This window comes from Thamnophis sirtalis, unplaced genomic scaffold (assembly GCF_051295495.1).
Source record: "Thamnophis sirtalis isolate CommonGarterSnake01/CBP01778 unplaced genomic scaffold, rThaSir2_p1.2 scaffold_1, whole genome shotgun sequence".
Lineage (NCBI taxonomy): Eukaryota > Metazoa > Chordata > Lepidosauria > Squamata > Natricidae > Thamnophis > Thamnophis sirtalis.
In genome coordinates, this window is record NW_028261381.1 from 73,783,416 (window position 1) to 73,809,827 (window position 26,412).

The 26,412-nt window shown below is 39.4% G+C and overlaps 1 protein-coding gene across 1 annotated transcript in view; it reads left to right on the forward strand.

The window, feature by feature from the left end:
* The window catches only part of EPS8L2 (EPS8 signaling adaptor L2), a 103,298-nt gene that overhangs the window by 55,443 nt on the left and 21,443 nt on the right, over positions 1–26,412 (forward strand). Inside the window, exons 4-10 of the mRNA XM_087716218.1 lie at positions 7,219–7,283; positions 10,462–10,623; positions 12,742–12,891; positions 13,979–14,058; positions 16,699–16,835; positions 21,989–22,068; positions 22,863–22,989. Coding sequence (XP_087572344.1) covers positions 7,219–7,283; positions 10,462–10,623; positions 12,742–12,891; positions 13,979–14,058; positions 16,699–16,835; positions 21,989–22,068; positions 22,863–22,989 — 801 coding nt within the window. The remainder of the gene's footprint in view (positions 1–7,218; positions 7,284–10,461; positions 10,624–12,741; positions 12,892–13,978; positions 14,059–16,698; positions 16,836–21,988; positions 22,069–22,862; positions 22,990–26,412) is intronic.

Below are 26,412 nucleotides of genomic sequence, written 5' to 3' on the forward strand. Positions count from 1 at the left end.
TGCTAAACTAATGCAGACTGGCAATCCCTTAAAGACAAAGTATTTTAGCAAACATTAATGCCCTCAAAACATAATTGACCCCAAAAATATACAAATGAAATTTTAAAGTCCTATTACTGAGACTGAAGTATCTACTCGCCTGTCCTATCATCATTTTTCTTTAAATAGGTAATGATGAATTCAGTCAGACTTACTTCTATGTAGCCATTGAAAACTGAGCTCCTACTAATATCATAGTACCCATATATTAATCATTTGAAGCAGATATTGTTTTTATCTCACTATTTCTGTCAGACTTAAATTTAAATTAATTTCAGATTAAAAAGAAGAAAGAAGAGAATACAAGAAGGCTATTTTAACTTTAAGTAGTCATATGTAAAACTTTCTGCAGGAAAATAGTAAAATATAGCGCTACTCTAAAGTACAGGCAGTGTAGGATATTCAAAAGAAAAAGATAAAGAAATATAAATATTTATAATTTAAAAAGGTTCTGAGTAGGTAATATTGATATGCTTCTAATTTAGAGGAAAGCCTACATTGGCTAGAAAAGTCTTGAGCATGCTTATAGAATAAACATTAGAGGCAAAAAAAAATGTAGAGACAATAATGATTTTAAGTACTGTGCACACTTCAAAGTAAATCAAAAGATCTAATTGCTAATTCATTGCTAAATGTTTATCAGTGCTTTAGAAACAAAGGATCATTGCAGCAAACAGTTCCTGCTGGCTTTGCTTCTTTTTCTGGATTTTTTTCAGAGTAGGGTAAATAAGAAGCATAATTCTGAGTTTTAGAAGAGAAGTAATCCATCTTTCTTGCTCTCCGCCCAAAGCGTCTGTACCCAAATTGTGGCTTGAAGTTAAATGAACAAAACCCTTTTTTCTCTCCAGCAGAAAAGCAGGGAGTTGAGTGCTCTTTTTATATTAAAGAGTGCTTTTTACATGCAGTCAGACTGAACGTTGATTCATTGAATGTCTGACCCTGTCTGGCATGGGAGGCTTGGATGGGTCACAATTGCTGCAGGCTATATTTGCTGTGATATTTTTGCACTAAAGCATGTGTAAATTTACCCTGGTTTGTTTGTAATGGACCTCTCAGTTGGCAAAGAAAGCAGCAGAAATTTGGGAAATGTATAGGGCCAGAAAAGTTGTGTATTCCTTCTATATTGAGGATATTAGTTTCAGGAAGCAGTCAGCAAGAATCCGCACTCTAATGAATTTATTGAGAAATGGCATGCTAAAGTGTGCACATCCCGTTTCTGAGATTCTATAAGGCAATTCCCCTCCCCCCCCTCTTTCAATGAATGTGATTCACAAGACTGAATAGCTAGCCTTCTTGCAAGATTGAAGCTGGGGCATATTTCAGTGTTTTTCTAGGCATGTAATGCTTGTCTCCAGTTGCTGGTGGCCTACTAGGTAAACATCAAATGTAATATGCTCTGTAGTCCAAGTTTCTTGGACCAGAATTTTATTTTGTTGGAGTAAAAATGGGGTTTTATCTGTTATGGCCAAAACCCAGCCTATGATACCTCCATGTCATTACTTGGATTCTAAACTGATCTCTGGATTGTCAAAGGGACATAGCAAAAGCTGAGGTCTGGAATGATGCAACCAGATGATTTGAAACAGCTCTGCTTACCCCCAAAAGTTTTGACTCCAATTTTTAACTTCTAAATGTTAATCTCTATTTTTAAATTAGACTTCTCTTCATGTTTATTGGTGACCACCCTTCCCTGGATTCAGGGCTAATTTTAGATATTTCATGGCTCGGGATTTTAAGCTCAAACTATTTTTAATTGTTCTGTACTTTTCCTGTTCTATATACTTTTATATTTTTATTTTTAGCAGTTCTGCTTCTAGTGCACTCTGTGCTGGTCCTGTCCTATTGCAGTCTTAATTCAGTCTTTGGACCAGTATGAAAACTGGTCTTGGATCACAACAATAAAGATTTATTTGCTTTGCCTCTGAATGGCTTAAGTTCTGACTATCTGTGGAATCTCCTAAAGTTGCTTGGTTAATCCCCCTTGATCCAGGGAAGTCCCTTCTGAAGGACCCCCACCTGCCAGTTTCAACTCTCTGGTACTTGGGAAAGGAGGTATAGCTCCCAAGAGGTGGAATGCACTCCCCAGAACAGGGGTGGGCAATTATGCCATCTTTACGACCTTTGAACTTCAAGTCCCAGAATTTCTGAGCCAGCTTAGTTGCCCACCCCTGCCCTAGAGAGGGTATTTGGCCCCCATTTTCCATATATTGTACAAGTTGTTAAAACACATCCCTGCTTCTAAGCTTTTTATTCCTAATGAATGTACTTGAATGCTTGGTTCTTATTTGGCCTTGAATTGTATGAATGGTTCTTTGTTTACATTTTTCTGTTGTAAGCTGCCTTGATTGTCAAATAGATAAAAAGGTAGGGCTTCATCCTCTACGCTGAGTAGTACACAATGTGACAGAATAGATTGATTATAGCAAAAATTGTGTCCCGTAATAGCTCAGGAAAAGAAGATTGATCTGTAGATAATGAAGTAAACAAAGAATATCATTGTAATGGAAGTTTTCTTTAGGGCCTGTCTTATCTTTTGTGGGGAAAACTTGCTCCATCCCCTTCTTCACAAGTATATTATACAGCCCTTTTCAGTACAGGACACGAACAACAAATCTTTGTCCTGTTATGAAGACTTTTTCTAACTAACCTGTCTTTATGTACATATCTTGGAACTAGAAACATAGCCTCTTGTGTCATAACAACTACTATAGTGTGACGTGCTACTATTTCAGTGATATGTAACTAAGAGGAGAGAATTTGTCACTTCCTTCCCATGTCTCCAATTGCATGCCACATTATTCAGGTAGAACCAATGGAAACAAAAAAACTAGATGCAGAACTGTCTTGGATGAATGATAGCCTCTCTCCCCCCCCAAAAAAAACTTCCTCTCCCATCTTTGTATTTCATTTGTCTTCTGTGCTCTTTAAAGATAAAGGAATTTCTGTTCACCTCCTTATGCTTTTAGTTTATTCTGAAGTTTGGATTTCTCCAGCTTGCCATTTTGTGTGAATTATGTCTTGATTTTTATTTTGAAAAAGAAACATTTCAATATCAGATTCCTTGAATGAATAGCAAATATAAATTTAAAATTTGGAATTCAAAGACTTTTTTATAAATGACCTGAGGGATCTTATGCCACATAAGATTTTTTTTTAATGTTTTCATTTGAAGTGCAAAGACCTTACCTTTTTTAGTCCTATACTTATATTCAGAATGTTAGCTGAGGTCTTGCTAGTTTATATAGTTAGCTAGTATATAGTTATTTGGATCTTCACCTGGCTGGCTCAGGTCAAGATTTGGGACAACTAAATTAGCTAAATCCAGCCACCCTGACTTAAATTCTTTCCTCAAACCGTCTGGTTGTTTTATAAAACCAGAATATTTCTTTTAAACATCATTCTCTCCAGAAGGAATTGCTGAGTATAAATGTTATTTTTGTTTGTCTTCTGTTGTGCTAATATCCCAGCTTTTTACTCCCTTGACACTCTGGCTATCATGTTATGAAGTACATAACTTTCCTATTTATGTCAGTAACATTTTTTTCCCTGAGGTTCTTTTATAGTATGTTTGTCTTTGGTCTCTTAGCAATCATTTATTCTTGCTTGTGCTTGTCATCTTATTTTTTTTAGTTAACTTTTGTGTTTTGGTTGTACAGAGCACAGGATGTGTTTAAACTTTAAAATTCATATTAAAACGTTTTCTAACCTGTTATGATAACCCATCAAATTCATTCATACATACTTGTTCTGACCCCCCCCCCAATACGCCGAGGCACTCCGACACAGGATTACTGCTACACAATTTATTCACAGTAAATTAACACACCGACAAGACTTTGGCAGCAATCCAGACTTCCAAGATAAGAAATACACACGAGAGCTTCTCCAGCGTTGGTATATTAGTTGAATTCTGCAAACAGCCTTCTCCCAAAGTCTCTTCTTATATACTCTCTTGGGAGGAGCCTAATTACAACCACCTGGGTCCAATTATCTTCTGTATCTGCATAGTTGCTGTCGGCGCTTATCTGCCCGCCTTTGCCTGGCGTCTGGGACCAACTCCCTTAGCTCCTCCCCACTGCTCCAGGGCCTGATGTCAGGGACCAACTCCCTTTGGCTTTCACCGCTGCTCCATGCCTCAGGCCCCTCCTGGTGGCCAACCAGCCTTGCTGGTCCCTGCTCAGAGTCTGAACCTTGTCCAGGGTCTTCCACATCTTCCAGAGCCGACTCATAGGGCCCCTCACTGTCGGAATCTGTTTGTAGCTCCAACGGCTCCTGCTGGGCCACAACACATACTATTATTAAATTATTGTAAATTATTTCTAGCTTACTGATGACTAGGTCAGCCAGATGTAGCTGGAGAAGAAAAGAATGTTGTAAATCTCTCCAGTCTAGTCATCTGGATGTCTATTATTCAACACAGACAACTAAACAACATCTTATTTGCACGTTTGTATAATCACTGTCAGGTAGATTTCTCACGCAGACATCTATGAATCTCTTTTCGAATTTGTCAGGACAAGGGTATTCCAGGCCATCTGGCAAGAAGGATGCCCAGGAACATGTTTATTTTTTCTCCAGAGCTTCCCTTTATGATGTATTTTGGAGAAAGCAAGAAAGCAGAAAGCTCTTCAGAACAATAAGAGAAAAACATTTGTTATTCCTTATTTTTTCTCATCTGTGCTGGAAAATAGAAATCCTAAGAAAAAATGAGAATGTCCCCTGCTCTTGTTTTCCTTCTGTTATGGTCCAATCATTGTACTTCACAGATCTTTCTAGTACCTATATTAAAATAGTTATAGATCCCTCGCATCCTGGACACAAACTGTTTGAACCCCTTCCTCGGGAAGCCACTATATGGCATTGCATGCCTAGTACTAGACACAGAGTTTTTTCCCTTGTGCCATCACTCTGCTAACCATCTAATTCCCACAGTACTATCTTATGTATAGGTATATTTACTCATGTAGTACGGCTATATTATTATTATTTTCTCATCTGTTCCACCACCTTCTCTTATTGATATCATTATTATGATTATTATTAATTTGTGATTATGATTATTTTGCTGTTTTGCATGCATACTGAAAGCTTCTGCACAGGAAACAAATTCCTTGTGGATCTAATCACATTTGGCTAATAAAGTATTCTATCTTCTATTTATCATATATAATATATACAAGGGATAGAACTTGGTGCTTTTGCAACTTTTCCTTGTTGCTGCTGCTCCAATTATTGAGCAGAAAAATTAACACAACATGAACTTAAAATAGAGACACGGAATGCTTCAATGTCAGGATTTTGCACTTTGGAAGAAAATACTACTGGGCTGGGCCTCAATATTCAAATCAACAGCAGGGAAAGCGATATTTGGTCAGACCCCTTTTGAAATGAAAAAATGAAAACAGTGTGGAAATGACCCAAGGGAGGCAGCAAACCTGATTATTTTTAGCAGGAAGCTTCAAGTTGCTTCTTAAGCAAACTTTTTCACATCAAGTGTCTTTTCTGCAAAAGTCATGGTATGACACCTTACAGAGGCAAATGCAAAGTTCTTTAATGACAAAACAAATATAAATTACAGAGTTATATATCTGATAGGTTAGTTGTAGAAATCAAAAAAGATTTTGGAATGGTAGTGATTAAAAACTGAGAATGAGTCAGTAGAGTAACAGAATGACAGAGTTGGAAGAGACCTTGGAGGTTCTCTAGTCCAATCCCCTGCTCAAGCAGGAGACTTTATAAAACACTTTCACAGAAATGGTTGTCCATTCTCTTTTTAAAAATGTGACCACAAAAAAAAAGTGATTGCATCAATAGAAGTTTAATTTTCATATCACCGGAAGTGAAGAATTATAATGGTATGTGGGAATGACCTTGGGTGTAGTGCAGTGGGGTGTGTGTGTGTGTGTGTGTGTGTGTGTGTGTGTGTAGGAGAGAGATACTGCCTAGGGTACAATCAGATAAGAAAGGGCATAGCACATAGTTGCATAATGAGTAAAGACTCTGAAAGGAGCCTCCTTAACTTCTCAGGTTATAAAAGAGATGGCAGATTTGCAGGATTGATGTCAGCCTTCCCAAGTAGACCAGACCAGAAACTTGATCAGATGAACTAATTCTACTCTTAATATAAAGCTACATTAATAGAATCTTCCTAATTCATCCTGTAAAGTCCTAAAATGGTCTGAAGCTGAAATATTAGAAAAAATGCCTGTCATCTAATCCTACTTGTTTTTCAAAGAAAGCCCTATTCCCAGAAGCATCAGTGACAAGTACTTACATAATGCAATTCCATAATAGATCTTTGTGATGTTGTCCTGACTTTTAAATGCCCTTTCTAAGATGGGATGAGCAATAACTTTGCTTTTATATGACACCAAATAACAATGTTTCTTTTTCTCCAGGTATGAAAAACATTTTTTTTTTAAAATAACTGATTGGTTGGTTGATTAATTGATGGGAAATGTGTTTAATGCTATATAATTTGTAATTTTATTGTATATAATATTCAAATGGTTTTTACATTGTGTATAATGTTCTGGGATTTCTTATGGTTGAATGGCAGTTTCTAAACAATAAATAAATGAACAGTTGTGGATGGTTGACCTTTTTTTTTATATGCAGCATTGGCCAGTAGAATCTTTTTGACCTGAAATCAAAGCTCAGTTTGCCTTCCAGATATGTGGGTTCCTCTCCTCTCATTTCATCTCCAAAAACCTCATAACCTAAAATTCATTAGATCTTTGATGTTCAATTCTTAGAATTCCCCAACCAATATTCCTGTACTGAATGTCTGCTATCTAAGTGTGATGGTTATCTGTTGAAGGAGAGGATGTGGAAGTTACATCCTAACTATATCTAGTGAGCCCTAAGTATGGGGAAACTGTATCAGGAGGAAAGACTGTCTTTGACACTGAGTGATGGCCTCTCTTCTCTCTGAATAATGAAAAAGTTGGTCTGTTTGCCGAGAAAATATTTATTTTGGACTTACTTAACTACATAATACCCATGCATGCTAGAATGTTGCTGTTATTTCAATAGGATGGTGTGTAAAACCAATTAAATAAAACTATCAATAATAAATAAGCTATCCTGAAAGGAAAAAAAAAATAAGGAATATATTTTTGGAAAAAAGCTAGCCAAGTCTTAGAGTGATTCTTATCCTACATTGTTTTTCTCCCACAGAGCAAAGGAAGAAATACTCCAACTCAAATGTCATCATGCACGAAACATCTCAATACCATGTCCAGGTGAGTTGAAAACTACTTAGCGATGGGTAACAGTGGGTCAATGGGCAAACTCCTTGCACAACTATGATCACAAGAGGAATAAGTCACAGGAGGGAGATAAACAGCTAATAAATCTAATAAAATAAGAAATAATAATTTCTTCAAAGTTAACACTAATAATGCAGCCCTATCACTTTAACAAGTGAGCAAGCAACAGAAGAAGGCAGTGGTAAACAACTTGGGAAATCCTTCCATTTGCTTAATTTTCCCCTCATGGGAAATTAATTTTACTCATGGTGTATGTGTGTGAGAGATAGCTGATTGAAATCAATTCTTTAAAAAGGGAAAAGCTAGGTTTTTCCCCATGCTACCTATGTTCCCATTATTTAGGAATGCTTCTCAGTGCACCAGTGAAGCTTTTTAAAATTAAAAAAAAAAAAAAAACTTCTGTTGATGCCTTTGTAAATTGGTCTTGATGGGGAGACAAAGGCAAGTATTAGGCTGGAAGTAGAGGCTCTGCTGGTTCCAACAGACCAGAAGCCATATTCCCTGCTGCTGGTGTAGCCTTGGTTCATTCAGTGGATGGAAGAACAGAGGGCCTGCATGGGGGAATTCTGCTTCCCTGTTGCGTGCTCATTCTGACTGCATGTTTGCTCTGGGCTTCCTATAAAAGGCTGTGATTATACATTTAAATGCACCTTTGTCTAAAATAACCAAATCTTCATCTGTGCCACATTTAAGGTATTTGAGCTTTCAGAAGGCTGGAGTTGGAACTGTATATATGACTTAAATTCTGGTGATTCCTTTTGGAAATAAGCAGAAAGATTATTGTAGGCATTTCCACAGGAGTGATGCCTTTGATCTTTCAGTAACCAGAATATATGTCTCTCCTTATCATGTTTATGCAGCATGAAGTGAGCTTTCATCCCGAACTCTATTCAAATAAAATATGATTGGCAGTACACCAAGTTCTCATAAGTAGATTTCTCTTGATTAGTACGGATACATATCAATACAGACATTATTTCTATAATTCTAAACCAAGATCTTTTTCATTCTTAGCAAAAAAAAATGTTGCATGCTGGCTGGGGAATGCTGGGATTTGAAGTCCACAGAATTTAAAGTTGCCAAATTTGAGAAGCACTGTACTAGAGCATTTCCTGCCTGGAAGCTTAGCAGTAATCATTCTTCCAAGGGCTATCAAAATGCTCATGTTATTACCAGAGTAAAGGTCCAGCTGTCTCTAATGCTAAACCAACTGAAGTGCCATTTTAGCATGTCCTCCTCCATTGCAAAGCCTCAGTGGGAATAACAGGTCCTTTGCAGCAATGAGGGAATTAAAGTGAAAACGCTGCTATGTCTTTTATCACTTCTCCAGTTGCAAACATGGCCCAAACTTATTAACCAACTTGGTTTCTTGGCTTTGCTTTAGAAAGGGAATGAGGACACCAAAATTAAAGTTTCCAACCTCCTAGAAAAAATCTTACAGTTCCTTTTCAGATGGACAGAATTCAGCAAGTATGAGTGGGGGATTCAACTGACAACAGAAAGTGCTGTCTAAAGATACATATGATGGAATGGAATGGAAAATAGAATAGAATAGAATAGATCTGGAAGGGACCTTGGAGGTCTTCTACTCCAGCCCCCTGCTCAAGCAAGAGAACCTATACCATCTCAGGCAAGTGATTGTCCAGCCTCTTCTTAAAAACTTCCAGTGATGGAGCTCCTAACAGTAGAGCTGTTATACTTCTTTCTCTGTAAGATTTTGTGCAGCCGTTCTGTTTTTCCTTATGGTATGGTTTTCCTTTTTAGAAAAGATGGAAGGAATAGTGGGGAACACAGCTAGGATGCAAATAGTCAGGACTTGCTATCAAATTCCCTCCTCAGAGCAGAGCAGTTGCAGGAAAAAATAACTTTATCCGGAACTTTGTCAAGTCAGCAGAGTTCAAAATTAAGTGAATGTTGGATTATGAGGAGAAGGCAGTCAGGTGCACCACCAGCATAAGAAGGTCCACGATAGGCAGACTTCTAATCCAAGAAGCTGACCTTTTCACAGCGAGCACTGTGGTCTAATTGAGTTTCCTAGGAGAATGGATTAATGTAATTTTGAAGGGTCTTTACACTTCCCTCTGCTGGATGATAAAGCCATAGTGGGAGCATTGTGTGATTTTTCCTGAGCCAAGGAAGAACGGCTTCTTTTCATCAGCCCACAACAGCAGGCAGATGGAGATTAACAAAAGGCCCCCTTTCCTGTGTATTTTGTTGCACTGTTTGATAACAATGTTCTTGCTCCTGGCATTATCCTCAGTAGGGCCTGCACAAAAATAGCTCATGTACGCAAATCCTCACATCTAGAAAGCAAACTGTTGGAGTGTGTTGAGCCGAGGAGGGCTTTCCCCACATTAAACTAGGGCAACAGGTTTTGAGCTGAGGTGGAATTATTACAAGTCCAATCATGCCTAGCTGTTTGTTTGGGGTTGTTATTTTTTTAATTGCTTGCAGAAAGCTGAATGCCTTGCAGTGGTCTCAGCATAAATGACTCTGCACTAAAGAGAAAGAACTAACTAAGGGCTGCCACGTGTGTTTAAATGTATAGGACTTAACATTCCTTCCAAACAAGACCTAGAATTTGGCTGCAGGTCCTTGTCAGTTTACATAGCTCTTTTGCAAATTATCTTCTATAAAGCAAGATTTGAGAGGTTGTTGATAAACAAAACCATCAAATCTATAGCAGTGGTTTCTTTTATACACCGGCAGCATTTGCACCATTGAATTGGGGGAGAACCAAAATCAGAGACCAGCTTGGTTTAGTGTTAACACAGCAGCATAGAAACCAGGAGACTGTGAATTCTAGTTTTGTCTAAGCTATGAAAGCCAATTGGGTGGCCTTGGGCCAGTGGCTCTCTTCCAGCCCAACCCCTCCCCCCTCACAGGGTTGTTCTTGTGGGGAAAATAGGAGGAGGAGGAAGGAGTATTGGGCATGTTCGCCATTTTGACTTATCTCTGAAGTAAGAAAGATGGGATAAAAAAAACCTAAGAAATAAAATAATTCACAAAGTGTTATTTCTGCTGTTTATTACTAGTAGAAACCAGAGTTAGCTATCTCTATGAACAGACATGTACTCCATGAATCAAACTTTGGAGTTAAATTGTTTATCATCCCTGTTTGACCTTTTGGGGTGTTTCCCCCCCTTTCCAGCACCTGGCTACCTTCATGATGGATAAAAGTGAGGCCATTGTAACAGTGGAAGATGCCATCAGAAAGCTCAAACAGCTGAGCTCCAAAGAGAAGATCTGGGCCCAAGAAATGCTGCTGCAGGTGAATGACAAATCTATTCGATTGTTGGATTGTGGAACTCAGGTGAGCAGCAAATACCTCTTTTTGGAGAGTGATGGTGAGGCAAGTTGCTAAACGCACATTAGAAAGATTAAGATTTACATAAACGTATTGCATATTATTTCTCAATGGGTTGATGAATTGCCGTAGGCTTTTCTAAGAATATTAAACTGAATGGAATTCATGCTCAGACCAACCACAACAAAAAGTCAAAAGTCTGCCCGATTTCTCCCGCCTACATGCATAGCAAGCATCTTGTTGTCTGTGTGCCTGTATTCCAGTAGGGAATAGGACTGATCTAATCAAGCTGACTGAGAAGAGGGATGAATTGCACATTAATGGAAATGCTTTCTGTTCTGCCAAAGCATTGGGTGATGGACAAGAGAGGTTGTTTACATTACAATTAGAATAAATGGTCTTGATAGATTAGGAGCTGTGCTGGTAAATATCTTGTTGGAAACATAATAATACAAGGCAGCCTCCAAGTCGGTTGGACCACAATTTCCACATAATGGATGGATCTAATGAGATAATGTATTTGGAGGGCGTCAAAATGATAAAAGTCTGGGCTCCCAGGTTGCAATAAGCCACAGAGTGATTTATTTGTTCCCGGGTTAGCATTATGTGCAAGCAAGACAGGTAAATAAACCATCTTTTCTTTGGGGATAATAAATAACTATCCTGTCAATTGTGGTTGTGGCTTACATGATATATGAATGGGGAAGCATGGTTTATTTGTGATCTTCTGGGTCACCATGATTCGTTTTTGTATTCTGCTCATGCTGTAACTACTTCATGTACTTGTGTACTTACTGTACCTACTTCATGGAGTAGGGTCCCCTGCTTGGGAGGTGGTTGGACTAGGTGACCTACAAGGTCCCTTTCAATTCTGTTATTATCCTTGTTATTCAGAAGTTATGGGAGCTTCATCACTAGAAGCTTTCAAGAGCCTGGACTGGCATCTGTCAGAAATGGTGTGGGGTCTCCTGTTTGGACGAGGGGGCGTGGACTAGATGACCTACAAGGTCCCTTCCAACTCTGTTATTCTGCTATTATTATTATTCTAACCCTAACTAAAATGATAGGAAAAGAAACTTGGAAAAAACATGATTATCTTGCTACAAACTAGTCTAGTTATGGTAACGTAGAGATAGTCCTCAACTTACGACCACAAGTGAGCCCAGAATTTATGTTGCTAAGTGAGAAATTTGTTAAGTCAGTTTTGCCCCATTTTACGACTTTTCATGCCACATATGTTAAGTGTATCACTGCAGTGGTTAATTTAGCAACATGGTTGTTAAGTGAATCTGGCTTCCCCATTGGCTTTGCTTGTCAGAAGGTCGCAAAATGACTCCGGAACTTTGGAACTATCATAAATATGAGTCAGTTGTCAAGCATCTGAATGTAAATCACGTGACCATTGGGGTACTGCAATGGTCATAAGTGTGAAAAATGGCCATAAGTCCCTTTTTCAGTGTCGTTGTAACTTTGAACGGTCACTAAATGAACTGTTGTAAGTCAAGGACTACCTGTATGGTACTTGATATGATGTGTGAATGAAGCTAATTTGCACAACAAAAAGTGCTCTTTAACTTTATTTTCCAAACAAGAAATAAAGAAACTCCTAAGAATAAAATACCGAACTTCTATCAAGTTAAACTAAATACAAAGAACCACCTTTTAGAAAGCCTGGAGAGATTTTATTTGACTAAATAATGCTCACAATCAGTTCTTAGTCAAATGTATAAACTGAAAGAACTATGGTTTTGAGGGTTACAAATAATTTTTCTGGTTGGCATCTGAGAGAATCCATTATTAAGGCAAGATGTAAACAGATCATTTCCAAAAAGTTACGTATCTTCATCAGGTTTGTTTTCCCAGTATGTCCCAATTTATCACAAGTAATGAGAGTTATGCTCCCTTTCTTTCAGTCCCTGCTGAACAATGTGCATCAGCAATAGCGCTGCCACTCTGACGTTGGGAATGTGGCTGCTAATGGATTTAAAGTCCTAAGGGCATCTCAAATGCTGCTATGTTCATGGTCTCCTTTTGCAAAAAGCCATTTCAATGTGCAAATGCAGCCTCTAGCTGAACTTATCAATGTATATTTGAACCACATTCTCTTTGGTATTTGCTTTTCAGGAAGAGCTCGAAGACTTCCTCCTGCCAACAGTCCAGCACTGCCAGACTGTGCTGAATCAGATGCGATATGCCTCCATCCTCCTGTTGGTGTGTCAAGACTCTGAACAGCACAAACCTGACATTCACTTCTTCAATTGTGATGAAGTAGAGGTAAGCAGCAATTCTTCAGTCCTTATTGAAGAGAGAGCCAAATGGGGTTATGGGAACTTGGACTCACTAGAATCACAGTTCCAACCAATCCCCCAAGTTCAAGGTTGGTCCAGATTTTAGAGTTATAGAGAAGACCCCTCGATGATGATGATGATGATGATGATGATGATGATGATGATGATGATGATATTTTTAAGATTTATATGGCTGTCCATCTTAAAACACAACTCTGGGCAGCTAACAACAGCAATTAAATCCTGACCTATAAAAACTATAAAAGACACTTTTTAACTTGGTGCCTTGGTCATTCCCAAGGGATGCCCCAGCAACCCATCCAAAACAGTTTCACACTAGCCCAGTACCTGCATAAAAAGCCAGGTCATGATGACCATCCAGAAGACTAAAAGGAAGGAGCCTTTCAGATTGCTGAGGGAAGGGCATCCCACAAGATAGGGACAGCTGTGGAAAAAGCACACATCCCTGGGCCAACTAGATCGCAAGATTTTAGAGAAGGGACCTAGAGAGGGACAACCCTGTGACATGAATATTTAAAGTTTCACAATTTATCTCATGGCTTGGAAAAGGGAGGATGAAGCCCTACTAAGAGTTCCATGTCAGCAGAAGCTCCACACTGAAATTCTCCTCTGCCAAAACAAATGCAAACAGGGGACTGTTTTCAGAAATAGGTGGGTTTTGCAGAGCTCCCCTTAAAAGAGAATGTGTTTATAGAGCAGGAAAACGCCCTCCATGATTCATACAGCAATATATTCGTTGGCTGCATTTTGAAAGTTTAAAGTTTTCCAGAAATTAGCTTTATTTGAGGATTGAAGGGAACCTTTGCTTCAAATCTGAATAACCTCTCTGTTTAAATTCCGCTGCTAGCAAACCTCATAGCCCCATGAAATATTTCCTTGATGCCCTCTGCCTGTATGTTTCTCTTTTACACTTTGTTTTTAAACCAAAGGCATGCATCATCAATAAAATCTAGATTTAGGGCAGTCGATCAATGCCTGTCTATGAGATAGACTGCGTGCATTTTTCCATTGCATCTTTCCTTCCCCAATCTATTTCTGATTCTGTGTTTTAGGCAGAGATGGTTCATGAGGACATAGAAAGTGCACTTGCTGACCATAAGTTTGGAAGGAAGATACGGCCACAGACCCTCAAGTAAGTGGCTTCTGTATATGGGCAAACTCTAACAGGAGGCCCAGGAAAATGCATTTCTTGGACTACAGGGGTTGCAAGTTTCCTCTCCAAGTTTGAGTTGCTGCACCTTGAAAATGGGTGGTGGCAGCTCACTTGGAGTAGCAACATTTTGAGGAATTTTACCCATATTTCCATGAAGATGGAGGAAAGAATTATCTCTGGCAGCAGAATTGCTCTTTCTCTCAGGAAGACATCCTGAAACCCAAATCTAATGAATGAGAATGGGTTGAGAGTCTTTCAGACAGGTTTCAGTATCAGAGAAAATAGCCTAAAACACAAGTGGAAATTCACCTCTTAATGCTATCACATTTCAGCACAATTGTTCAGAAATGATTCAACTAAATTTCATTGTTCAGGATTTTTTTTCACCAGCAGGAGAATAATTGCAGGTTATTGTGAATCAGTTTCTAGGACTGGGAATTGAAAGCAGTGACTTTGTGCAAGCACCTAAATATGTCTTGCTGGAACTTAACAGGGCAGAGATGGAGCCCTGCTTAATGCATTTGTTAATGATTTTTTTATATATAAAGTTGATAGAAATAGAGATATTGGCATACTACCTTCAATTCCCGTGGAAATAATTTGAACCTCAAAATTTGGGGATTCTTTACCAATAATATGAGTCCGTCCATATTCATCCATCTCCCTTCCAATTGACCAAAGAACACTATCCAGCTAGAGTCCTGTCTGGAACAGTTGTTGCCCTGGGGTAACTGAATCCCCTCTTTCCCACTTCATATAAAAGGGAAATAAAAGAAATCACTACTACCTTTTCAGTGCATGATGTGTCCATTTATTCAGCTATTTTAACAAACATGTCAAAGCAGCTGCTTTGAGGAGATAACTGGCTCCACAGCTGGCATCTGTTGCACATTTAACTGGCCCTTGCTTTTTTTTCTTAACCGATCGTGAAATGCTAGTATGTCAGCAACTTTATAATCAGGCATTTTATCCTCCTACTTGCAATCTTGATTACATATTAACTGCAGTGCAATGCTTGGAGACAATTATTGGGAACAAGGCAAGTATTAGGAAGGTAAACGGTATAGTAGATGAGTTGGTGAGAGAGAGAACAGTGACTGCTTTGGTTCCAGAAGACAAGATGATGCATTTCTTTTCATCGGTGAAAATGAAATCAGCCACCTGGCAAAGCCACAAGTTCAGGGTGGGGGGGAAATCATCTATGTTCTGGCTTCAAGTAAACTACCACAGAGCTAGAAATGAATTGACTCAGCTCCACAAACCAGCTGATGCTATCAGATCAGACAGAGATGTGAACCAGTTTGGTCTGGTGGTTAAGGCACCAGACTAGAAACCAGAGTCTGTGGGTTTTATTCCGATCTCAGGCCAGTCACTCTCAGCATCACCCACCCTTATTGTTGTGGGGAAAATAGAGAAGGAAGGAATATTAGGAATGTTTGCTGCCTTGAGTTATTTATAAAAATAATAAAGGTGGGATAAAAATAAATAAGATAAATCTGGAACTGATTTTGAATTGGTACAAAACCCTTGTGTCCCATTTCTATGGAAATTTTACCTGAAAATTCTCATCAATTGGATTTATGCCTTATGATGCCCACAGGTTTGCTTTTTCCCAGCACCTGGAAGGCTTGGTCATTAAAGAAACATTCATTTATCCATATCAGTCTCTATTATCCATAGCAATAGCAATAGCACTTAGACTTATATACTGCTTTCCAGCCCTCTCTAAGCAGTTTGTTAACTATTGCCCCCAACAGTCTGGCTCCTCATTTTACCCACCTCGGAAGGATGGAAGGCTGAGTCAACCTTGAGCCTGGTGGGATTTGATCTGCCAAACTGCTGGCAGCCAGTGATCAGCAGAAGTAGCCTACAGTACTACACTCTAACCACTGTGCCACCACAGTTCATAGAATTGCTGTCTGCATTTCATGATCCTTTGCGAGTAGGGAAAAAAGCACAGGATGTGAAATAACTGATTAGGTTTAGAAATTGCACATAGATAATATTGAACGTATTTATTTATCAAATTTATGTAGGCTGCTCATCTCCCCCCCCCCCCAAAGGTAGGATGTACTACAGTAAACAAAACAGCCAACAAAACCGGATAAAAATATAAAAGTCACAATAATAAATACAACATAAAAACAAAAGTATAGACATGGATAAAGGGAGGATAAAAATGCCCACCTCAGCAATGGAGCAAGTAGAACTTTAGAAATCAGAGGTGTCTGAAGAAAATGTTCAACAGGCAGTTGTGGGCCTGGTCTGAAATCTCTACTGACTTCTTGCTTGCTGAGAGAAGCAAAGTAGAATGGTATGCATACTTACTCAGCATTAAATCTAGCTGAATTTAGTAGGATTTCTACAGGGATTAACATATGCAGATCAGCTTAATCTGTACAATAGATGTAAATGAAAGGCTTTGCACTGTTAGATCACCCATAATTGAGGTTTATATGAAATGTTTTGTACTTCTCCACCCTATAATTAAATGTTGCTCTTAATCCAATAAAATCCAAATTAATCAACACAGGTTTACATTAATTTGCTCTGTGTCTGCTATTTGAGTGAATAGTACATATTTTAGCTATCAAAACCATTCCTATTTTCCTTCTACAGAGTGAACCAAGAGAAGATCAAACAGAGGCAATCCATACTTCCCCCACCTCAAGGGCCTGCACCCATCCCTTTCCACGATGACAACAGAGGCTTCCAAAAAAACAACCGGAATCGTGTGATCCCTCTGTCCCAGCAAGGTATAGGAATCATTAGTACTCTTATCAGGCCCCAAGAACAAAAAAAGACAAGTAGAAATATTTTTCTGTAGTTTCCTTTCTCATTCCTTAGCTATAGACAGAAATCTTGCCAAAATAAAGCAATTTATTTATTTATTTGCATCACTATGAGAATGGCTAGGGAGGAGCCTTCTTAACTCTTTTTCTCCCAAGGAAACTTTCCATGCTTGGCTGCCTTTTTTCCTTCTAGAATGCAGCCCCTCCCTCCTGGGAATCTAGATAACATTCCACCACATCTGTGAACAGGTCAGATGGTGTACCAAGCCAAGCATCTGCACTTGAAGGCCAGTTCTGCCAGCATTTGCAGGAGCCTTTTCATTGCCACACTAACATAGTCAATGGAAAATCAAGGCCATATTGTTCTTGTCACTCGTGGCACGACAAAACCGCGCTCGACTAAAGCGCGCCCGATTAAACCGCGTCGCTGACGTCATCAACAGGGCGACAACAGCGAGCGCGGAGAAAGAAGGGTGCTTTAAATAGCGCTTTGAAACCAAGCCGATTCAAGTTAAGGTAAGGGTTAGGTTTAGGGTTAGGTTTAGGGTTAGGTTAAGGGTTAGGGTTAGGTTAAGGGTTAGGGTTAGGGGTAGGTTAAGGGTTAGGATTAGGTTTAGCGTTAGGTTAAGGATTAGGTTTAGGGTTAGGTTTAGGGTTAGGTTAAGGGTTAGGTTTAGGGTTAGGTTTAGGATTAGGTTTAGGGAGGTTAGGTTTAGGTTTAGGGGTTAATTTTAGGTTTAGTGTTTATAGCGTGCTTTTTTCTCCGCGCTGTTGTCGCGCTGTGATGACGTCAGCTACGCGGTTTCGTCGAGCGCCCTTTAGTCAAACACAGTTTTGTGGTGGAACCCTTGTCATTCATGTTCATGTCTTAAAGGCCCAAGAAAAACAAGGCATTCATGAATATTCCTATGTGATAATTAAAACACAGCATTTTTTTCAGCCTTTGAACAGCCTGAATTATGCCTAGGTGTCTTCACTGTACTAGAGCTTCTTCCTTCAACCTCTTCAGAATCTCTTCAATTTTGGGAGCAGTAGTCCCAGAGAATAACAGATTAAGGAAGGTGTTTTTTGTGTCAATAGAAGGGGGAGGCAGCATTCAGCTTTGTGACATTTTTGTTTTTAGTAGAATCCTTGGGCTTTACTAGAACCTCGTGCAATACTGTATATGTACAAAGATGGATAGGCCATCATAATTGATCTGATTCTTGCTGATCAAAACAGAGGTGAGGTAGGAGTCTTTGGTGCTGTTTCTGTTAAACAGTTAAGAGTTAAGAGATTCTTGCCAGACTGTTACAAATCAACCAGAAATCTACTGCTGAATCTAGAACTACCCACTCGATAAATAGTCTATTTTCCATCTCACAAACCTTGTGCACACTTCCAGCTAGTATTAGCTACTGATTAACTGATACTAGTTTTCTAACATTTCCTGGTGTTCTTCTAGAGCAGGGGTGAGCAAACTGTGGCTCTGGAGCCGCATGTGACTCTTTCATCCCTCTGCTGCAGCTCCCTGTCGTTCAAAATATGCATCACAACTGCCAATGTGTGACACCCGCCAGAACGTGATTTATTGAGCTCTTTGACTCCGGAAGACCAACCGTGGATAAATCCAAGAAAAGAAAAGTTTCAGAAGAAAACAGAGCATTTAATTCAACTACATATGCTAGTTTTGTGGCTGTTCAGGCATGGGAAGGGTTTTGTGGTTCCCTGTGTTTTCTTTTCTGTGGGAAACAGGTCCAAATGGCTCTTTGAATGTTTAAGATTGCCGACCTCTGGTCTAGGGACTCCCCCTCTCTGATCATTAGTTCTTCCAGCAATCACAAAGTCCTAGTTTTTTTTTTTCTCCTCTAATCCATTGCCGCCTCCTGGGGAACTGCACAAGAACCTATTTGCCCTAGTGATTAGGAGGCAGTGGATAATGGGACTAATTACAGCAAAAGAACCCCTCACTGCATATCCTGGGGTTTTTCAAAAGATAGCAGAGATTTTTGCCATGTGAATTAGCAGCAACCCAAAGCTAAAGGAAAAAGGGTGCTGTAGCTCCATCAAGAGCACAAGCATTGCAAGAAGAAATAAGGGATATTAACCTGTCTGCTACTTTACAGCATTTTATGAAAAATGGGTGGGCATGCAGATTTCCTACTGAAGAAACCAGAAGGACCAGAACAGAGCCACTGACTTTTTTAATTAATAGGAGCTTGATGCAACTTTATAATTGCATGATGGATAGCACACTAAGAGATAAACTTTTAGCCAATCTGGTAATAGAATGCGAGGAAAGCTTCACCTGCTGATTTTCTTCAGACAAAATTTGAGTGTTAACTGTCTGACTAGTGAACCCAAAATAAGGAAACACTCTCAGGAGCTTTGAATTGCCAAAACTAAAACTTTATTGGATACACCATTTTGGTACTAAAGAATCAAAATCAACTCTGGTGTTCCCATGCAAATGCTTGCTTAGTTAAACAATATTTTCCCTTTCTTCCCACCCCTGTCCAATTATGAGACATCCTTTTTGTTATGGGAACACTCAATTTCTTTTTCAAGCACCTGCAGTGGTGACCTTGATGGTTGCCAGGCTCTCACGATTCACGCACACATTCTCAGCATTCTATTTCCGCCTTCCTTCCCCCCCCCCCCCCAGTTCATTGGCAAGTTGAAAAGCGTTAGATTTGAAAGAAGCAAAGTGGTTCAATCTTGACATGGAGTTTTTCTCTTAAGGGAACTTTTATTGTATATGGCGGCTTTTCCTGACGATGGCTTCAAGCATAAGGAACTAGAATCCCCTCAGGGAAAAGGGCGGCCTATAAGTGACAATAAAAAAATAATAATTCACCACCCTCAGCCATTGTATCAGTTTGACAATGAAAACCTTGTTTAAATGAAGGTTTAAGATGCTTTAAACTTATTGGATAGAAAACAGTTTTGTTTGGACTTCTTAACAGAGCTATACTTTGATCCCGAGAACTGGAATTCTATTTTAAAATTTAATTTTGCAAAAGAGTAATAATGTCCAGTGATAAAGGGAGATGGCCTTTGTGTATGCTTTTTAAAGCAAGTTATGCATTTGCATTACAGTTAATCATCCGTGTTTATCAAAAGATGTATCCCAAAATTATGAACTTGACTATCAGCCAGCTAGTATGTTTCAAGTTGATTTAAAACATAATGTTTCTGGAGATATACTTTGTAATTATTTCATGGATGTTGCTGTGTGTCAGATGAACTTGTTAGATGAGAACATCTGTATTCTGGACTGTGCTAGACAATAGCTAGTCCCAGATAGTATTTTCCATATTTTTTCAGAGTATAAGACGCACCTTTTTTCCTCAAAAAAGAGTCTGAAAATCTGGGCACGTCTTATACACCCAATACAGCATTTTTTTGCCTCCCAAAGCCCCGCCCCTTCACCAAAATGGCCGTGCATACCCTTGTAGAGCCTCCTGGGGGCTGGGGAAGGCAGAAATGAGCAAAAAATGGGCCATTTTCTGCCCCCCTCCAGCCCCCAGAGGCACTCTATAAGCCTCCATAAGGCTATGCATGCAATTTTTTTGACAAAAAACAGGCCCATTTTCGCAAAAAATGGGCCATTTTTTGCTTGTTTCACCCCCAGAGCACTCTGCAAGCTCCCCCCCAAAGCTATTCATGCATTTTTTGGGGGAGGGGGAACCCAGGCCCATTTTCATGAACAACAGGCCGTTTTTGGGAAGTTTGCAGAGTGCAAAAACTTTTTTTTCCTTTTGGAAAGCTGTTTAACTTATTGATGAGAATTACATTGATCAAGTGCTGTAACAGCAGAAACACCTACCTATCTACTGTATTTCTCTCTATCTCTATTTCTCTCTCTCCATTCTTTTATCTATCTACCTAACTACTCTCTCTCTCCCTACCTACCTACTCTATTTCTCTCTCTCTCTCTTTCTATTTCTCTCTCTCTATCCCTCTACCTACCTACCTACACACTATATATATATATGTGTGTGTGTGTGTGTGTGTGTGTATGTATGTATGTATGTGTGTGTGTGTATATATATATATCTGTCCCTATACCTACCTACCTAACTACTCTCTCTCTCCCTACCTACCTACTATATTTCTCTCTCTTTCTCTCCCTGTCTATCCTTCTATCTACCTGCCTACTTTTAAAAAAAAAATTGCCTCTTCAAAACTTTGGTGCGTTTTATACTCCGAAAAATATGGTACTTTCAAAACCTGGATACTCTGATTCTTTTCTTTCCAAAAAGTGTTTGGAAACAAGTCAAATTGAATTTTGCTGCAGGGATGGCTAAAAAGGGTCACATTTTAAAGATATATGAGGGTTGTGCTCAAGAACAATTTCATTGAAGCTCTTACCTGACAGATCGTTGGCAATGAGGCTCGCACAGCGCTTTCTGCAAAAAAGAGTCTGAAATCAGCCAAACTGATGAAGCTGTGCAAAATTTTCTTAGATGATTGTTACATCCAGAGCAATAAAATAAATAACTCTGCGATGCTTCCACCTTCTGAGTTTTTAATGAATACATTTAGTTCCCAAATACTACTTCTGTTTCCTTTGACAGAATCCATGTGTCTACTGTATATTCATAATATTCATGTCAAAGAAAGCTTCATAGGGTAGCTTGATACAGGGAATGTTTTTAAACAAATAATTTAATTCGACTCCTGTTTTATTTTCTTTCCATTGACAATACAGGTAGTCCTCAATTTATGACCACAACTAAGCCCAAAATGTTTGTTGTTAAGTGAGACATTTGTTAAGTGAATTTTGCTCCATTTTACAACCTTTCTTGCCTCAATTGTTAAGTGAATCACTGCAGCTGATAGGTTAGTAACCCAGGTGTGAATCCGGCTTGCCCATTGATTTTGCTTGTCAGAAGGTCGCAAAAGGTGATCACATAACATTGGCACACAGCAACGGTCATAAATATGAACCAGTTGCCAAGCATCTGAATTTGGATCAGATGATAATGGGGATGCTACAAAGGTTGTAAGTGAAATTACAAAATTATGAAAACCGGTCATAATTCACTTTTTTCAGTGCCGTTGTTTGAACAGTCACTATAAGAACTGTTGTAAGTTGAGGACTAACTGTATTTTGCTTTTTGTGTTTTTGCCAGAGTATGATCGACAAAGTAGTGCCTCCCAGGATTTTGAGGAGTCTCGTGCAGCTTTAGCACAGAAGATTGAAAAAGAAACGGTTAGTGATATTAAAAATTTTTAAAGTTATATGGGAGAAGATGAGGTAACCACTTGATGGTAAAATCTATTTGTTGATTGTTCGTGTGTAAAAGAAATGTTTTGTTTTTTTTTGAAATGCAAATAAGAACATAGCAGGGAAAGATTCTCTTGTCCAAGTATTTCTCTCCACCTGGTCTGGAGGCGACCCATGATTTCCTACTAGTGGTTATTTAAAACAAAATGTACCGGCTGATCACATTGAATGCTCATGATGAAAGCTGCAACGAAAATTTTGATTCTTAATCAGGGAGATGCAGAGTAGGTGTGTGTGAACATCGATGACTTTTGGCTGTTGGTGTTGTCTAGAGGTGGGTTCCTACCAGTTTGCACCAGTTTGGTAGAATCGGTTCGTCAAATCTACTGGACCAGTTAGAAGAGGTTCCACCAGTGGACCCAGAAAGCAGGCCACACCTACAGAAGAGGTTCCAAAAAATTTTGAAACCCACCACTGACACACAGACACACACACACACAGAGACTCACACAGAGAGAGAAAGAGAAAGAAAGGAAGAAAGAAAGAAATTAAAAAAGAAAAAAGAAAGAAAAAGTGAGAGAGAGATGAAAGAAAAAAAGGAAAAAGGGACAGAGAGACAAAAGGAAGAAGAGAGAGAGAGAGAGAGAGAAAGAAAGAGAGAGAACACATGGCTGGCAAGCCACTCCCACAAAGGAGGCCACACCCACAGAGTAGGTTTGAAAATTTTTTGAAACCCATCACTGGTGTTGTCTTAAGTTCTTTCGTTTGTGTGTTTGTAGCAAATACTGAATAGCGCCCTCGGTGATATTGAGCTGTTCGTGGCCAAGCTTCAAAAAGCAGCAGAAGCATTCAAGCAACTGAACCAAAGGAAGAAGGGAAAGAAGAACAAGAAGAAAGGGCCAGCAGGTATCAACCGCTAAATCATTGGCTGTAGGAGCACCTGGATATAAGGCTCTTTAGAGGCTGTATAGTGTTAGATTCAGGGGATTTTCTCTTTTAAAATGGAAAAAGAGAGCATCTTTAGTTTATGTCCAAAATGGGGTGACACAGATTTGGAAAAATGTACATGAGATAAAGGGATAATGGCCTATGGGACAGCCTTTCTATTTTGACAGCACACCCTTTGCAGTTTTTTCCTCAATTTCCAGAAGGACTTGAACATATTTTTGTTCTGCTTGGGGGTGATAATGGTATAAGGGCTGCCTTTGTTTGCTTGAAAAATTAAATGACTTCCCAACTCTCTCATGGTGACTCTAGGTGACTTACAAAGATAAAACCCTATAAACACTCATTCCCTTGGCGGCAAAAATCAGACCAGCCACTTGAAGTGCTCCAAATCACTCCGGGGTCCCCAAGCATGTTGGTAGAATGTATCTGCAGGGCCTTGCAAAAAAATATCAAAATTGAGGCCAAATTTATCTCTGCAGGGATAATGTCCCACAAGGAGGGAGCCACCACTGAGAAGGCTCTTCTTCTTGGCTAGATGCACCTCCTTAAGTGAGAGGACCCATAACAGATGTCAATACTACAGTAGATGTCATTTTATTGGCTTTGTGGCTTTGTTATTCTTGGTATTTTTTTCTTGTGGAGCTGGACAATGAATTATTTTACAAATAAGCAAATTGGTACCCGGTCCAGGGGTTAGAAGCACCCAGCCAACCCTCAAGTAATTCTCTTTTGCCTTGGTGACCCTTGCAACTTTTTATCAAAATAAACACAAATGTGAAGTTTTTTTCTGAGAATTTCAGCTGAATGAAAAATGAGATTTTGTGTTCGTTTTGTATATCATTACATGGAAATCATGAAAGTGAAAGAAGCAGCAAATATCAGTCTCAATGACTATATTTCAAGAGCCACATTTGTTTTTTTTAATGGTGACCCCACTGCACCATATGATGTAGTTTATAATTATTAAGCCAGTTCAATTAAGTGATGCCTACTTTCATATATAGTGCATTCAGAAAGTATTCAGACCCACATCTCTTTTGTGGGTTTTGTTATGCTGCAGCCTGATTTTACAGTTGTTGAAATTCATTTTTCCCTCATTACACTCAGTATCCCATAATGACAAAGTGAAAACAGAAATTTAAAAATGTCTGTAAATTTATTAAAGAGAAAAACTGAAATATTACATTGGTATAACAATTCAGTCCCTTTGCAACAACATGTGAAATTTAACTTTGGTTCCCCCCCCCCCATTTCTCTTGACCATTTTTGACATGTTTCTACACCTGGATTGGAGTTGACCTATGGTAAATTAAATTGATTTGACATGATTTGAGAGGCACACAACTCTCTATAGAAGGCCTCACAGCTGACAAGGCATACTGTACAGAGCAGAAGCCATGAGGACAAAGGCAGAGCTCAGAGACAGGATTATTGCAAGGCACCGATCTGGGGATGGCTATAATAAAATTTATGCTTCACTGAAGCAACACCAACAGAGCTCAGTGGCCTCCATAATTCTCAAATGGAAGAAATTTGGCACAACCAGCACTCTTCCAGAGCTGGTCACCCGGTGAAACTGAGCAATCAGGGGAGAAGGACCTTAGTAAGAGAGGTGATCAAGAACCCGAAGGTCACTCTGACTGACCTCCAGAGATCCTGTGTGGAGATGGGACAGAGTTCCAAAAGGATAACCATCACTACAGCCCTCCACCGATCTGGACTTTATGGCAGAAAACCTCTCCTCAGTGCAAAACACATGAAAGCCTGCTTGGAGTTTACAAAAAAGCACCCGAAGAACTCTCAGACTGTGATGAACAATTATCTGCTCTGAAAAAAACTAAGATTGAATTGTTTGGCCTTGTTGTGTCTGGAGGAATCCAAGCACTGCTCATCACCTGCCCAATATCAACCCAACAGTGAAGCATGGTAGTGGCAGCATCATGCTGTGGGTGTGTTTTTCAGCAACATGGACTGAGAGACTGGTCAAAGTTGAAGGAAAGCTGAATGGAGCAAAGTACAGAGATATCCTCAATAAAAGTGCTCAGGAACTCAGACTGGGTTGAAGGTTCACTTTCCAACATGACAACAATCCTAAGCACACAGCCTAGATAACACAGGAGTGCCTTAGGGACAACTCTGTGAATGTTCTAGAGTGCCACAGCCAGAGCCCTGACTTGAACCTTATTGGAGGAACCTGAAAATAGCTGTCCACCGATGGTTGCCATCCAACCTGGTTGAGCTTCAGAGAATTTGCAAGGAAGAATGGCAGAAAATCCCCCCATTCAGGTCTGCAAAGTTTGTCATGTCATATCCAAAAAGACTCAAGGCTGTAATTGCTGCCAAAGGTGCTTTAGCACAGTACTAAGTGAATACTTAGATCTGAATACTTATACCAATGTGATATTATTATTTTTCCTTTTTAATAAATTTATAGACATTTCTAAAATTCTGTTTTCATTTTGTCATTATGGGGTACTGAGTGGAAATTAATGAGAAAAAAAGGAATTTCAACAACTGTAGCATCAGGCTGCAGCATAACAAAACTGGCAAAAGTGAAGTGGCTCTGAATATTTTCTGAATGCAGTGTACACCCTATCCCATCAGGCTTGAAAGATCCAGTTCAAATTCTGACTTCCAGGCCAGTTCTGAATCCCACTCACTTCTTTCCTTGCTCCGTTTCTCTCTCATTTTTTCTACCATTGTTACTTGGATCCAAGTTCAATGATTCATTTCTTCCTGTAGAGTAAACAGTGATGCTCTTGTAATTAGGAAACAATAACCAAAGCACATAAAGATGTAATAAAAGACATTGTTAAAGACCTCCAATGTCTCCATTGAGAAAAACCCATCTCTCAAGGAATTGGGTCAATATTTAGTTTTGCCTATAAGGCCTTTGGAAACCAAGCAGCTCCCAAATCCACATAGCTCTGTTTCTGATCAGCCTAGAACAAGAGTTGGCAACCTTAAACACTCAAAGAGCCACAAAGGTCCTAAACAGAAGCCCCCCCCCCCCGTTCAATTATGGAGCTGAGCAGAAGTCCAGTTCTCCCACCATAGAGTCTCCTCCTAGTGTGGCATCCTTTTTCCTCTACTGACCAGAAATATGGTTCCCCCAGCATAGAGTCTCCTAGTGCAGCATCCTTTTTCCTCTACCTGTCCTAACCAAAAGCCCTATCAAGTATGGAGCTGACCAGCAACAGAGAGCTGCAGCAAAGGGATGAAAGAGCCACATGCAGCTCCAGAGCCACAGGCCTAGAACATAAAGGAAAAATATACCTGTATTTTGACCACCAGTGTTTCGAGAGATAGCTTTTAACTATACTTGATAGGGTTAGGTGACTGTTTCTTTGTAGACTGTTTCAGCCTTTTCTCATATGGAAA